This window comes from Centruroides vittatus, unplaced genomic scaffold (genome assembly GCF_030686945.1).
Source record: "Centruroides vittatus isolate TY-2023 unplaced genomic scaffold, ASM3068694v2 contig_1033, whole genome shotgun sequence".
Classification (NCBI taxonomy): Eukaryota; Metazoa; Arthropoda; class Arachnida; order Scorpiones; family Buthidae; genus Centruroides; species Centruroides vittatus.
The window spans coordinates 1,704,005-1,720,040 of NW_027120671.1; the positions used below are offsets into that span (position 1 = coordinate 1,704,005).

A 16,036-nucleotide genomic window follows, 5' to 3' on the forward strand; every position below is an offset into this window, starting at 1 on the left:
CTAACGATACCAATAACTGTAGCAAGTAACTTAAAATTAATTAAGAACTTTTTACGTTCGACTACTACACAAAATCGTCTTAATGGTTTGGCCATGTTGGCAATTGAGCATGAAATTGCTGATCAAGTAAATTTAAAAGATACAATAAAAAAGTTTGCAGAACTGAAAGTAAGAAAAAAGTTTTTTGTGATTTTAGCGGAGTTGTTTTATTTTCAAAATAATGGCATTTTGATTGTTTTTTCAATAATACAATTTTAATAGCATTTAAAAAATGTAAAAAATTATATTGTTAACAATTTGTGGCTAGATACAGGTATTTCTTAATTAATTTCATGAAATAGAACGTGCTCAGCAAAAGATTATACAATAACCAAACCACCTTTATCGTAGCCGAGAAAATTTATTTAAAACAAACGTTTTCGACCTATTCCATAGGCCATCGTCAGGTTGAAAACACACAATTGGAACATTTCCGTTCTACAAGATCGAATACAAATATTTGAATTTCAAAAAAACTGACAACGGATTAAAAAATAATATACGAGTAATGTATAAAAAAATATATAATAAAAAACAAAGAATAAAATAAAAAATAAAAATAAACTCATAAATACTACTAAATATAAGTATCAACTAATACTATTTAGAACAATAAAATTAACGTGCAAGTTATGAGTTCCTGGCAGACTTTTTAAGAATATACTTCCAGGCCGATGGAAGGCCTTTATTTATAGAAATGACAAGGATAGCATTAAGAAGGAAGAAAAAGCAGGTGTCTATAGGATACCGTACGAAAATGCACAGCTGGGAATTAGGAAAGATTATATCGGAGTTACAACAAGGAATTTGATTGTAAGACTCAAGGAGCATAAGTATAACATCAGAAAAAGTTCCAACGCGACGGTACTATCACAGATGGCTCAGACCCAAAGCTCGGTAGTTAAATGGGATGAAGCGGACATTATCAAACCCGTGAGCTCCCCGACATTAGCAAAGACTGCTGAGACAATAGAGATTTATAAGAGCAAACAAGAAGAGACATGTATAAATGCGAGGGACGCGAAAAGCCTTCCATCGGCCTAGAAGTTGTTCGGAAAGTTCGTAGCGATTTTTTAAGAGAGATAAAAAAAATTGTTTTAAAACTAAAAATATACTTTTATTCCATTATGTTTGCGCCATTGTTTTTAATGACGTGTTGCCATCTATGGGGCAGCTTCATGATACCCTCTTCGTAGAACTTTCCAGTTTTTTCCGCGAAAAACTGATCCATGTGGTTTTTTCAAGCTTCCAAAGTATGAAAGTTTTTATCATGAAGGGAATTTTGTAGAGAATGGAACAAATGGTAGTCCGACGGGGCAAGGTCGGGTGAGTAAGGGGGGTGGGGTAAAACATCCCAGCCTGGTTCCAATAATTTTTGCTGTGTTCGTAAAGACGTGTGAGGTCTGGCATTATCTTGGTGAAACACAATGCCCTTTTTTTTTCTATTGGCCAGTACCGGACGTTTTTCTTTAATTGCCATGTTCAGCTTATCCAATTGGGAACAATACTTATCAGAATCAATTGTTTGATTCTGATAAGTATTGTTCCCAATTGGATAGTACAGGATTCGTTTACAGGACGTTAGTACAGGATTACATCGTAGTACAGGATTCGTTTTCAATCCTACCAGACAGTGAGCATGACCTTCTTTAGATGAAGACCGGCCTTTGGAGTTTTTAACGGTGATTCATTTTTCTTACCCCATGATCGTTTTTGGCTGATGTTATAAATGATCCACTTTTCATCAACTGTCACTAAACGCTTCAGAAAAGGGTCATTTTCATTTCGTCTTTCAAGAGAATCACAAATGGAGATGTGATCCAATAAGTTTTTTTCCGTTAAGTCGTGAGGTATCCAAATGTCGTAACGATTCACGTATCCGAGCTTCTTTAGATGTTGAAATACAGTACTGTTTGATGACTTCACTATGTCTGCAATCTCTCGAGTTGTGTAATGAGGGTTTTCATCCAATAATGCTTTGATCGGGTCTCTTCAATAACAGGAGGTCTTCCTGAGCAAGGAGCATCTTTAAGGCTGAAATTGCCCATTTTAAATTTTGCAAACCACTTTCGAACAGTTGATTCTGATACAGCACTCTTACCATAAACATCACATATCTTTTTTGCTGTTTGTACAGCATTTTTGCCTTTATGAAAAAAGAAAAGAAACAAGTGTCGATAATGCACGTTGTTCGCATCCATTTTTGCAATGAGCCAAATTAAACGCTATTTGAATAATCTTAACGGTTTTTTTGTAACGGACGCGTCTCAAGGGTCATTTATCGTAATATTCATTGGTTTGTACAATTCTAATAATTTTTGCGTCAATCGGTGTCTCAACTGTCGGCTATCAAAAATCGCTACGAACTTTCCGAACAACCCAGTTTTTTTGAAATTTAAATATTTGTATTCGATCTTGTAAAACGGAAATGTTCCAATTGTCTGTTTTCAACCTGAATAGGTCTGTTTTCGACAAACGACAAACTGTAAAACAAACGTTTTCGACCTATTCCATAGGTCGAAAACGTTTGTTTTAAATAAATTTTCTCGGCAACGATAAAGGTGTATGGTTATTGTTTAATTAATTTCTACTGTTTTGTACTGCTTGATTATCAATGTTATGTTATATGTTTCTTTCTAAATACAGTAAGACCCCGCTTAAAGCTGTTTCGCTTAGCGCTTTGTCGTTCCTAGACGACAAAGCGCTAAGCGAAACAGCGTTAAACGAGACCATGTTAACATAGAGTAAATAGGGATAGGGGAACACGCTATCAAAATATAAGATTTTACTATAATTTTAAGTTATTTTTATATAAATTTTTGAATAATAATATATGTTAAATAATACACAAACATATGCGCACAGAAATGTAAAGTTAATTTTTTGTGACGAAGGTCCTGGCTCTTCTGAAATTTTTGTTTTTTGCGATGAAGTCATGTAGTTTTATTGGTCGCTTTCTTTTTCTTTCTTTAAGCAAATGTCGGTAGCAGAAGATCGCATCCAAAATGCCTCGTTTTGCTTTGGTACTCCTATCAAAATCTGGATCATTCGCTACAATTTGATCAACGATTTCGGTTATCGTTACTAAACTTTTACTAAGGAAAACTGTAGAGAAATTTTTTGGGTTCTTCGTCTTCAGAATCTCTCTTTTCCAGTTCTACATGAATTCCTTGTTCTGCTAGTTCTTGAAGTCGTCGTTGATAAGGCTCTTACCAGAAACCTGCAGTAACTCCCCAATATCCTGCTCGTCTACATCTCCTGTATCGATAAAGTTGACAATTTTGTCAACCTAACGATAAAGCGACAGGCTTTTCTCGATGAGAATTCTTGGGTACCTCTAGCCATAACTTCTTCCACATTTCGTTCATGCACTTATCAGTTAATTCTTGCCAAACGAAGTCTATATTTCCTGTGGCATCCATGATGTTATATTTTTTTCAAAATTGAACAAAATAAACATAGATTTAAGGGAAGTACAGCGCTACGACAAATTGCCATCTTTTGTTGATTGGTTCGTGTTTGGGAATAATTGTATTATATACGAATCAATGAAATACCGCGCTAATTTGAGTCAGCGTAAATTTTGAGCGTTTTTTAGGCGTCAAGCAGACCGCGTTATATTGAATCAGCGTTAAGCGGGGTCTTACTGTATATGCTTTAATTAAAATTTAAATAAAATGATTTGATTTTTATTGAAAATAAAAAATATGTACCTTTATTTAAATATATATATATATATATTTGTATATATATATATATATATATATATATATATATATATATATATATATATATATATATATGTTACCTGCAAAACCCGATTTTACGCCAAACTAGTTTTGCCTAGGTCAAACTAGTTTAGAATTATTATTCAAGTATATTAATGGTTAAAATAAAATTAAAAGACAATCAATTAAATGAACAATATTTATTCAAACATAGTCTACTTAATTATAAAAAACGGGGTTAATTTTACCCTACGTATCGAAGGTGGCAGCTCGTCTCCGATTCCAGCAATCAGAAGACAGGGAACAGTGGGAACGCGCGTTCTAACCTAACCTATTCTAATAAATTACCATAATTATTACCAACCAAATTATTAACCGAATTTTAAAAGTGCATAGCTTAATTAAAAAAATACAAACAAACTAGTTTGGCCTAAGCAGAACTAGTTTGGAGTAAAATCGGGTTATATATAAATTTATTTATTTATTCTTAAGGGGCGGAAATTTGTCTTTTTGTCCGGGGCAACGTAACCGCTAGAGCGGGCCTGCAGGTGCACCCGCGCAGGGCCCACTTGGAAGGGTCACCCAAAATGCATGTATTTGTTTTATTATTTTCCCAAACATAATTAATTAAGGGACCTAAATGCAAATTCTTGCACAGGGCATAGGAATGACTAGTTACTACACTGATTTGATATACATTATATTCGCAATTTCTTGGGCTGAAATTAGAATTGCCAAAAGGCCGGCATTAGGTCTGCTTGCTGTTTAAAATATAAACATCTTATTGAAAAAATACAGGATATTAGAAATAATTTTATATAATAAGTTTACGTATGATAATAAAACGACTTTCTCATTATAATCATGCAAGTTCATAACAAAAACTTTATAATTCATAGATTGTGCTGTGGTACGTTAGAATCGTGTTTTAAAACTTAAGTAAAACTGCCGTTTTGAGTTTTGGAAATTTGCTTTATCTCAATTAGAACTATCAATTGCTGGTTAGTAGGCAACATTTTTTGATAAATTGGAAACTTCAATATAAAATAATAAAAAAATCCAGTGGCATGCGGTGACATTTGATGATAGGGAAGCTGTGCTGGTCCTGAAAAGAATCATTGGAAGCGTTATATGATATTTTAGTGTGTAGCATCAATCAGTTAAACCGCCAGAGGTTGGTGCTCTGTAAAGCGCATGCACAAATGCCTGTAATCTGGCTACTTAACACCATTCAAATATTTTCGCCGTGGAAGCCTTCTTATATTCGACAATACAGCGCTTCCATTAGGAATATGCAAATACGAATTTATATTCGAATACAATAGCAATCTTAACATTGTTTTCCACATGCATATAAATTTGTAATAAGATACATAATGCGGTTATAATAAAATATTAATTTTAATTAATTCAAAATACGTTAAAATATGAAAATAACTGCGAAATGTGTATTTATATTTTAGAAAATACAAGGGAAGCGGTACTTCCACAGCTTCCATGGACGGCCAGTGAAAAAATCTAAAGTTTTTATTCCGTGTAGCAATGCATTTGTCAAATGGGTCTGTAATATGATTGGCAATTTATGAATTGATGAACAAAACCGTTATCGTGTGAGACGGCCAAAGCAGATTTATTCACAAAAATTAATTTTAAACTTTAATTGATACAAAAAAACCATCCCTCACTGTTTCACGATAATGACTGTTATTGTTAATTATTACTTGTAATAAAACTCGTGTTTCATTCATAAAAACAATATAATTTATTTAATAAATCATTCATAAAATATAAACTTTCTTCTATTTTAACAGCACAGATTTTGTTTTAGAAAATTTTATTAGGCAGATTTAAAACTTCTATTTAAAGCGTTTAAATCAATACCACGTGTTCAAGAATATCCAAGAAAATCATTTAGAAACGTAAGCGTTCATTATTTTGCTTCCAGTGTCATCAAACTCGCACATAATTAATAATTATAATAAATTTAGAAGCGCTTAAGTTTTTCAATTTTATTAGTTTGAATCAGTGACTTTAGAATTAAATAAAACAAATTTTGGTGTAGCATTGTTTTTATTTATTTTTTTAAAATTTGTAATTTTAACAGAAGAGCAAAATTTGTAAATCTTGATTATCGCGGAACTTCTTTTATTCAAAAACTTTTTTATATATTATTTTTAATTACTGTATTATTTATTTATTTTATATTTACGATTTTAAAAATTGTTAATTATCTTACATATTTTCGATTAATTTTTTGATATTTTTGATTTCTGACGCTAGAGGTGCCAAGGGTGTTGGTTATATCGGAGAGAATGGAGATAGAAAATGTCGGAGTCTGAGGAAAAAGAAGCACGTTTCTCTTTTCTATAATTTATATATTTTCTTAGTAATTAAGTTTTTAATAATTCCTTAAAATTTAAAAATGCTATTAGCTATGCCTGAAATATGGTAAGTAATTTGTTAAAATACGATAAAAGTCTCGTATTTAATTTTTATTTAAATGAATAAATAAGATAATCTTATTTCTTAATAGTACCTTGAATATACTTTGTTTCCTTCATTTTAGAGTAATTTTATAGAATTTCTCACTCGTATATAATATATGATTATATCTAAAATCTGTTGAGTATTATAAATTCTACATTGCATTAATCAAAATCTAAGTTAATATATATTGAAAATATATTTATTTCTGTAATTTTTGATATTTCTGAAATCTGAAGCTTGTATATATATTATAGGAATCATAAATGTAATTCTAAAAGCAAAATTCAACAAAATTTATATATATATCAACATTGATGTATTAAACTGAAATTAATATATCAATATTAACTTCTTTCATTTTACAACAACAGAAATAGTGATTTAAACACTGAATAAAAACTTTAAATAAAAACAGTGTATTATACAATTTCATCCTAATATATAGTAAGTCATTGGAGTAAGGGCAAGATTCTAGGTCCGAATGATGCGGTTGGGACTTTAACAGAGCTGTAGAGCATACTGATAGGAACAAAAAAAGTCTAATGAACCATGGGTCTACGAGCGCGCCTTTGCGAGATATAGGCCCCCCAAAATGACTATTTGTGGAGTACTTGATGTTATATAATTTTAGAGGGTGTTGGGCTCTCCCCACCTGGCTGCTGAGGTGCGAGTAATAGCCAGCACCCAGGTGCAAGTCTACGTGCAAAGCATGTATGATAGTGGTAGACTGATACGTTAAAAACTGACCTTCGGAGACAAATATCATGCCAATGGTCGACAATTGTGGGGGTGGTGTGATTTATGTAAAAAATACAAAATAAAACAATGATTTTGCTAAAAAAGTAGTGAAAATGACCGGCGCCCCATTAACGGAAGTGCTGCCATTGGGGCTAGCTAGGTGAACGTTTTCCAAAATAATTTTGTTTTTCCATGAAATACTGTCTTTTATGTTTAATACTAGTACAAATTGTAATTTAAAAATAAATGTCCTCCTTACTTCATACATTGAAATGGTCTAATGATTTTTAAAAATTTCTAATTTTAACAATGATAAATTATATACAGATTACTAAACTTCATTTATTTTCATTCAAATTAATTTATACAAAAAACAAATAATTTTTGGATTGTCCTGATTTATTGACTTCAATGATTTTTATCATCTTGATAATGGTTTGGAAATTTTTGGCATAGAATAAAATATATCAAGCTATTTTAATTATAGAAATGCTCCATATTTATTCTGATTTTTTTCCAGAGAAAAGTTATCTAGACTTTATTATCTATATTAAATGCTTATTTAATGTATCTAATTATTTAAATTTATCATGATGTATTTTTTTAAAATTTATAAATATTTATTGAAATGAATATATAGAAAAATATTGTTATGAAGTATAAATTAAATAAATAGTAGTGATTTTTAAAAAATCGATACTTTAATATAAGAATAAACATTTTTAGAGAAAATTGTTCTCAAAAAACCTGTTTAGCTTGGTACATTTTAATTGACAAAATTTTAAATTTTTTAAAAGAAATATTAACTGATTTTGAAATCTACACATTGTGATGGCTTAGAGAAGCTCTGGACTTCTCTATTTTTTAAGAGCTTTTTTCTTCTATTAAAATTAAACTTTATTTAGATAAAAAAAATTATAGATGATTTAATATTTCAAGCAAACAGTAGATTCTATAGTAGATTTTTTTTATTTTCTAAATACTATTTTTTTTTTAATTTGTGAGCAACTCATGGGCAGTAGTATCTACTTCAGAATGTATGCTGATATCAAATTCTGCCATTCTTTAACTCACTGTTAAGATAGTGATAGGGTACAGTACTTATGTATGTTCCTAACATCAGTGTTTGCTGATGTCAAAGCCACTTACTGAACAAATCAGTTCTTTGACATGTTATGTCTGATCTGTTTAGTCTTTGATGGCTCGTTTGGATTTTGTCATAATTTATGGCAATTCATGTAATTTGGCATATATTCATTCTAAAGTTAATGTAGTTTCTTATATCAATTCAAACTTTCTCATTGTAAGTATTGTATCAATGATGTAGAGACTTATCAAATATTGCATTTAGGAACTGCAATTGTGTGTTTAACAAACTAATACATAGTTGAATATGACAGTAAGTATATTAAATTTTGGCTACACATTTTTGTTATTTTTAACTATTTTTTTTTTTAATAAAAGTACTGTAATCTCTGAACATTAAATAACTAAAATTATAAAATTATAGTTAATATAATTAGAGAAGGATGTTAATTCATTTGATATAATATAATTTTGAGAAGGATATTAATTCATTTGTAAATATTAGCTTTAATCATATCTTTTGTAATAATGCAATAATGTCATAATTGTCGGAACGAAGTGACGACTAATACTTGACTTCATGCATTCCTTGTCAACAAAATAACTCTAGAATGAGTTGTCTGATCTTGATGAAATTTTCTAGGATGACTCATCATCATTCAAGGATGAGCTGATTAAAATTTAAACTCTCAAAAATGATCCATTTTTGTAGAACTCAAGATAGGGGTCAAAACAAAGATTGTGTTTTTCTTCAGTATGGATCATTTTTGAGAGTTGAAATTTTAATCAGTTCATCCTTGAATGATGATGAGTCATCCTAGAAAATTTCATCAAGATCGGACAACTCATTCCAGAGTTATAATGTTGACAAGGAATGCATGAAGTCAAGTGTTAGTCGCTTCCTGCACGCACGTATAGAGGCATCATGTAGTGGTCGGAAAATATGACAAGCATTAAAACAGTAATTTTGAAAGGTAAATGTTATTGCTAACTAGATATACAATAAATATAAAGAATCTTTATAGAATAATAAGTATAAGAAAGTTTTCTTTTTAAAACATGGGGCAGGAGCAATCAATATTGATGGCTTTACGATCCATTCTCTCCTTCGTCTTCCTATCCTTAGTATGAAATTTCGATTTCTAAATGGAGAAGCTGCACAGAGATTCCAGATTGAGATGAAGTCACTCAAATTTATCATCGATGAAATGTCAATGATTGGTGCAAGAATGCTTTACATGAGGGAGATGAACCTCAAGAAAGATGAGCCATTTGGTGGATTCTTTATCTATTTGTTTGGTGATTTTCATCAGCTTCCTCCTGTTAAAGATACTCCTCTCTACTCAAGTGTTTTTTACAATGTAATGTCTCAACAAGGTTCCTGCCTCATTACATTCACATTTGATTCTTTTGAGAAGTTAACTGTACTTAGTAATTCTCATAGACAAAATAGCGCAGATAGTTCCTTCACCGATGTCTTACAACATCTAGCTTCGGATGATTTCTCTGATACAGATCTGAACATTCTGATGACAAAAAATGGAGCCTATTTATCCAGAGATGAACTTGATCAGTTCCAAACGGCAGTATAGCTATATCCAACAAACAAGCAAGTTAAACAAAGCAACAAAGACTACTTGTAGTCAACTGGATGCCCTCTTGCTTATGTAGCATCTGAAAACACTCCAGATATTGCCCTGCCTTCGTCCAAAGATGATTCAGCTCTTGGTCTCTCCAAGTATTTGAATCTCTCAAATAATGCCAGAATCATGCTGAGTCAACTTATGGGTGCAAGGAGGTCTTGTCAATGGTTCACTAGGAACTATACACTACATTATATATGCTCCTAATGCTCGCCCTCCAGCTCTTCCTCTGTTTATTTTAGTGGAATTCGATAGCTACCGGGAACCTTTTATCTATGATAATCTGTTTCCAATAATCCCCATAACACTCTCTTTGAACGATGGCAGTATATTGTGATCTCGTAGACAGTTTCCCCTTACCTTAGCACACTCGATGACTATACATAAATCACAGGGATTAACTCATCCAAAAATCAAAATAGATAGCTGTCTCTTTTTTCCCTATATCGGTCTTACCTATGTTACATTGAGTCAAGTGAAAAAAATAACTGACTCAGTATTTTTAAAGAGTTACAATAAAGATCGCTACGAGTCAGTCTGTAAGTCCAAGGACCATGGTGATAGACAGAATTTTGTGAGACGGCATAGCAATTAATTAATGGCTTATTCTGACCTTATATTTGTACCTTTAAATGATCCAATAGAAATCAAATATATTGTTTAGAACGAATGATTCTTTCTTTCTCTTTTCCCTCATAATCTAGAAAATAAAGGTGTGAGCAGCTTCGTTCAGACTACACGCTGATACAGCGTTACTTAACTAGTATATATTAACAGAAGTCCACTCTAACTTCAGCACCAGAGTAAAATCCATACTTCCTTAAACCTGTTACTGGTGGCGCATAATGCGTATACAATATATGGCGGGTGACAAACATTTTTGAACTATCGCACAGTTCTTTCTCATGTCAACTAGCTTAGGAATGCTTTCAAACGGAGTGGATGGAATTCAATGGGATCAAATGTCATTTCGACGAAGTCAGTCTTGCCTGACGTGCAGTCATGTGCTGGTGGAGGTAGCTACAGGTCAGCATCTAATAGGGACTGCCAGGCCAGCGACAGGTTCAGCTCCTCCTTTTGGTTGACACACATGGTTATTTGGCCAGCTTTATAAATGGCTATGGTTTCTAGCCATTTAAGATGGTCCTGGTATGGTGTGCTGATGATGACTGCCGCTCTATCAAACTGTGCCTCGATATCCTGATCGGATGCATATGTAGCAAGGGCAGTAGTAAGCTGCCCATGCCGGATATCTTGGTGTTCCCTTATATGGGTACTTAAGGAATGCTTGGTAGAACCAATGTATACTAAGTCTTTGCCCCATCTGTTGTCTTTAACCAGGATGAAATAAATCCTGGGAAGTCTGGTGTGATCTGGAGGGTCTTTTTCATTTTGTAGGATGTCGAAAATCCTGTACACTATCTGTATCTGATGCTTGTTGGCTATCTGTGTATGTACCGTTTTAAGATACAGGTTAAACATGATATTAACACAATTAACAGGTTAAATGTATATATATTAAAACACATTTTTAATTATTCTTGCCAGATACCCACATCTATATTAACATATACAGTAGAATAAAAATAAAAAAATGAAGTATTTGGGGTTAATACTAATCCACAGATTAGAGTATCTTTTGTGTAATCTAATCTTATTACTTTAACAAGCAATTTGACTGTTAATTATTATTGGTTATGTCAGTGGCTGCAGCTGACGTTGACATACTGATTCAAATTATGGTTTTTGTCTAGTTCATTCCTGTAACTGATGTTTACATTTCAGTTCCAAAAGTAATATATGGTGAAAAAAGATGTATTGAGCAGAAATTACAGAAATCAACAGTGAAAATTGAATTATTAATGTTGAAGATTAATTAAATTAACAAGCATTAATAATTGTCACAAATGTTTTATTTGTGCATATTTTTAGTTTTATTTTATTTTCTTCAAAAAAATTAATTCAATTTTACATTGCATTTACATTAGAGTTATTCCATTATTCTGGTAACTCTAAGATTTTAATCCAGTATCTAAAAATGGCCAGTGCTAAACGTGTAGCCATTGGAGGACAGCCCAATTCAAGTCTTAAAACGGGTCCGGGCACCAAACAATGAATATGAAATATCAATCTGATAAATCTCAGTTGCATCTTCTCTAGTTTATCAACAAGAGATGATCCCCAAATAGGAAACATAAATCCTAGACTTGAGTGTATCAAGGAATCAAACAATCAAAAGTATGATTTAATAGAAGACTTCATTCTAACCATGAGCTTTATTAAATTTGAAAGTTGAAGTTTATATTTTAAAAACAATTTATCTAGGTGAAAAGAAAATGAACCCTGTGGAGTAAAATAGATACCCAGATATTTGTAAAATGAGACAATCTCCAACTCAAAGTTAGATAAATAAAATTTATCAGCCTTCCCTAGTCTTCCCCCTCTCCCAAAAACCATTATTTTGGATTTAGCCTCGTTAATTCGTTAATAAGTAGTTTATTAGACTTACAATAATCCTGAAGAAGGTTAAGTTTCCTCTGAAGGCCAATAGGTGAATACGAAAAAATTACAATGTCATCGGCAAACGAAAGACAGTTCAGTTCTACCTCCAGTGATATAGATATACCCATAGTATTATGACTATAAAAATAAGTCTGGGAGGTTGTTAACGAATAAGTTAAACAAAATAGGACTAAGTGGTTCACCTTGTGGAAGACCTTTATTAGCAATTGTCTTATATCCTTAATAAAAGAAGAAGATATACCTATCCAAGAAAGCTTCGACCATAAAATATCATGATCTATTGCAGTGATTCTCAACCACTGATCGCATTGAGTGATTCTCAACCAAAAGTCTCGCGGCACACTAAAGTGCCGCGAGATTTTTGAAATGTGCTGCCGCTGCGAATACCCGTACATAAGTGACGTCAGACAAGTTGTTCAATAGGTTCTATCTTCCTAGGGCGCGTTTGGAAATTGTAACCGGTGTTTCTGGTAACTGCCGGTAGTTACCAAAGCATTTAGACAATGTGACCTAAATAATCAACCGCGTTTAAAAATCATCGTTATGACGTCCTGCAGTACTTACCGAAGTAACTGTGTGTGACATCAAATTTTTAAATTATTAAAAGTATACCGTGACAAAAAAAAGGTTGAGAATCACTGATCTATTGTATCAAATTTCCTTGACAAATCAATAAAACCAACATATAATTTTTTACATTTCTTAGACAAAACTAACTGCAAAATTCCGAGAAAACGAAATAAATTGTATCTAACACATCTATTTGCTACAAAAGACACCCTGACTAATAGACTAATAACATGAAATCGCTCAAGCCAAAGTCGCAAACGATTAACCAATAACGTAGAGAGAATTTTCTTAATTACACTGATTAGTGATATTGGACGATAATTCAGAGGATCAAAATGATTACCCTTCTTATATATAATTTTTAAGCAGATATTTTTCCAAGTAGTAGGAAAAGAATAATTAGTTTTGAAATTATTAAATAAAGATAACAAAAATTGCCACTAATAAATGAAACAATTTTTTTATTAGGGCCTTGATGATTCATCAGTTTGTAAACTTATTAACAGAAAACATACTTAATTTAATGGATTGTTTTAAAAAACAAAATTAATATTTGTTTTTTAAAACAATCCATTATTTTTCTTTTTGATTGTTTTGTATATTCTCATATGAAAACAAAGACATTTTTAATATACTGTATTTTAAATATAACTAAACCAGCCATGACCCATTGAGTCACTTACTACTAAAAATTTACACTCAAACCTGTTTTTGTGCGGTCTATTTTTGTGTGATTTTTTATTTGTGTGATTTTTTGTGCGCAATATATGAATTTCAATCAAATTGGTATACTGCACAAAAATAATTGCACAAAACACATTGCACGTATAAAAAATCGCACAAAAAAAGACTGCACAAAAACAGGTTTGAGTGTATAAAAAATAAAAGATAGTGTAATAGGTAATAGCATTTTATACATGTGTAATGCCTCTGCATATTTCATTGGATAAACCTTGGATCAACTCAGTCTTGAATCTTGGTTCTGCAAGACAAGGTGAGAGTTGATGCTATAATCTGTGGTGCAGAGAGCGTTTTTTTGAAATATATACAAAGTGATACTATGTGAATTCATAATGTGTGTATTGATGGTAACACTCATATTCAGCTATTATTATTTGTTTTTATGTTTTTATTATTAACTTTATATATGTTTTTACACACGTATCTTTATATTTTTATTTATTCATAACTTCAAAGGCTTACCTATCAACATGTGAAATATTTATTTTAGAGGGTTTTAAAAATTTGTTCTATTTGAATGTAACTGACATTCAATTTGTATTTTTTTCTGCGGTAGGTTGGTAAAATACAGGTGTTTATCAGTCAAAGGGTTTAGAAATGTATAGAGGACAGACAAACTGCGTTTCTATTTTATATACATAATAAATTTTAAATACTTAGAACTCACATTATCTAAGTTATAACCAAATTTATAGTTATGTGCTACTATGCTGATGACTTGTTGGGTCACCTATACTAAGAAGGTATAGAGAATGAGAGATAATTTCAATATTTCACCAAAGTTAACCCATCAGATGATATAAATATAGTTATAAGACAGTAATCGGCAAATTAAAAATGTGATGTCATTCTGTATGACATCCCATTTTAAACATAGGAATAACTTGGTAATCCATTGCCTGATTTTAACAAAACTTTTGTTTATATTCTCATTTGGGATCTAGGATTCTTAAAAATGTAGTATTTTGCACCATTTTTTCTGTATTTAATTACAACCAACCAAACAATCTGACTTTTAGTAGTATATAGATCCAAACAAAAGCTCTTGATTATTGTAACAAGGTTAACAATGATATTTCTATCTGTTCTTTTTAAAACAATGAGGCTAATTGTCATTAATTTTATTGAAGTATATTTCATAAATTAATGAAAAAATTCAAAGAAATCAATTAACTAGAAATAAAAAATTATTTTTGATAATGCAACTGATTTTTTTTATTGAGAAATTTGTTAGTTCTTTATGGAAGTTGAGTGTTCTTCTGATTAATTTTTTTCATTAAATTAATAATGTAATCATTTTTTAAAATTGTCTGAACAATTAACTTGAGTGTGGTTCTGTTTTAAGATAAACAGGTTTTTTTTCAGCTTGATTTAAGTGTTATTTTGATTTGTACTGTTGAGTTTGGATTACAATGTACAGGGTGTGGCAGAAAGAAAGGACATTTTTAAAAAATTACATCTGTAATTGTTACTTCAAAAGATATTTGTTGGAAGATATTTCAATACAAACTCACATCAGAATCAAGTGTGGAAAACAACATCTCCCATGTGATGTCTGTTATCATTGATGCATTTCTGGAGGCGATTTTGGTGACTTCCATGCGAATAGCTTCCTTCAGTTCTTGCAAAGAACAGTCTTATGCTCGTATACTCATGCCTTGAGGTATCCCCACAAGAAATGATTGCATATGGATTGGTCAGGCAAACGAGGAGCCAATGAATGTCACAACCTGAAAATGAGGTGAGCAGGGAAGATTCGACGAATAATGCCAATTGATGTTCTAGCTGTGTGGGCCGTCACCTCCATCATGTTGAAACCACACACATCTGATGGGAATACATTTCCATCGTATGCAAGGATGTGGAAACATATTCCCATCAGATGCGTACAACTGAGCGATCCCCTTTACGTACGACTGAGGAAACAGTCGTACGCAAACACAGTGTTCTATTGTCCACAGCTCCATGCCTTCAACTGAAAAGAAAATGCTAAGATCTCACTACTTTTGCACTACCTGCCACACATCTGTCACTTCACCTGGTGGTGAGTTCTAGCCATTTCAAAAACGTCTGTCCTTTCTGTCCCACCCTGTATACTAAGATACTTTCACAATTTTAGCTGAAACTTATTTATGTTCCAAATAGCCTAAAAGATTCAGTAGAATTTGGCTCTATTATAATTTTGTACTGTAACTCAAAAAATAATAATAATAATCTCCCTGTAATGTTTTTAATTAAAATCACTTTTCAGAACTCTCAAAGAAGAAATCAAAATACAAAAAACTCTGAACAGACACTATAAAACATCCCAAAAATAATGAGATGAAATAAGTCTGGAAATGACTAAAGTAAGACAAGATTGAAATAAATTAATATTTTTCTGTCATCATTTCCAGACTTATTTCGAAGCGTAATAATCCAGGATGTTAAAGTTCATTAAAATAATAAATGTAGACCAGTGGTTCTTAACCGGTGGTCCCT

General features: G+C 31.7%; 2 protein-coding genes across 2 annotated transcripts in view; both read left to right on the forward strand.

The window, feature by feature from the left end:
- The first annotated feature begins 6,064 nt into the window (after window positions 1–6,064).
- Window positions 6,065–16,036, forward strand: part of LOC136968480 (SH2/SH3 adapter protein dreadlocks-like) — a 37,863-nt gene continuing 27,891 nt past the window's right edge. Inside the window, 1 exon segment of the mRNA XM_067262461.1 lies at window positions 6,065–6,215. The gene's annotated coding sequence lies outside the window, so the exon portion shown is untranslated.
- LOC136968804 (ATP-dependent DNA helicase pif1-like) lies at window positions 9,206–9,670 on the forward strand. The gene has a single exon (XM_067262843.1). The coding sequence runs from the start codon at window positions 9,206–9,208 to the stop codon at window positions 9,668–9,670; it is 465 nt and encodes a 154-aa protein (XP_067118944.1).

Coding starts and splice junctions, on each gene's coding strand:
- LOC136968804 (XM_067262843.1), top strand. CDS start 9,206: ATGAAATTTCGATTTCTAAATGGAGAAGCTGCACAGAGATTCCAGATT.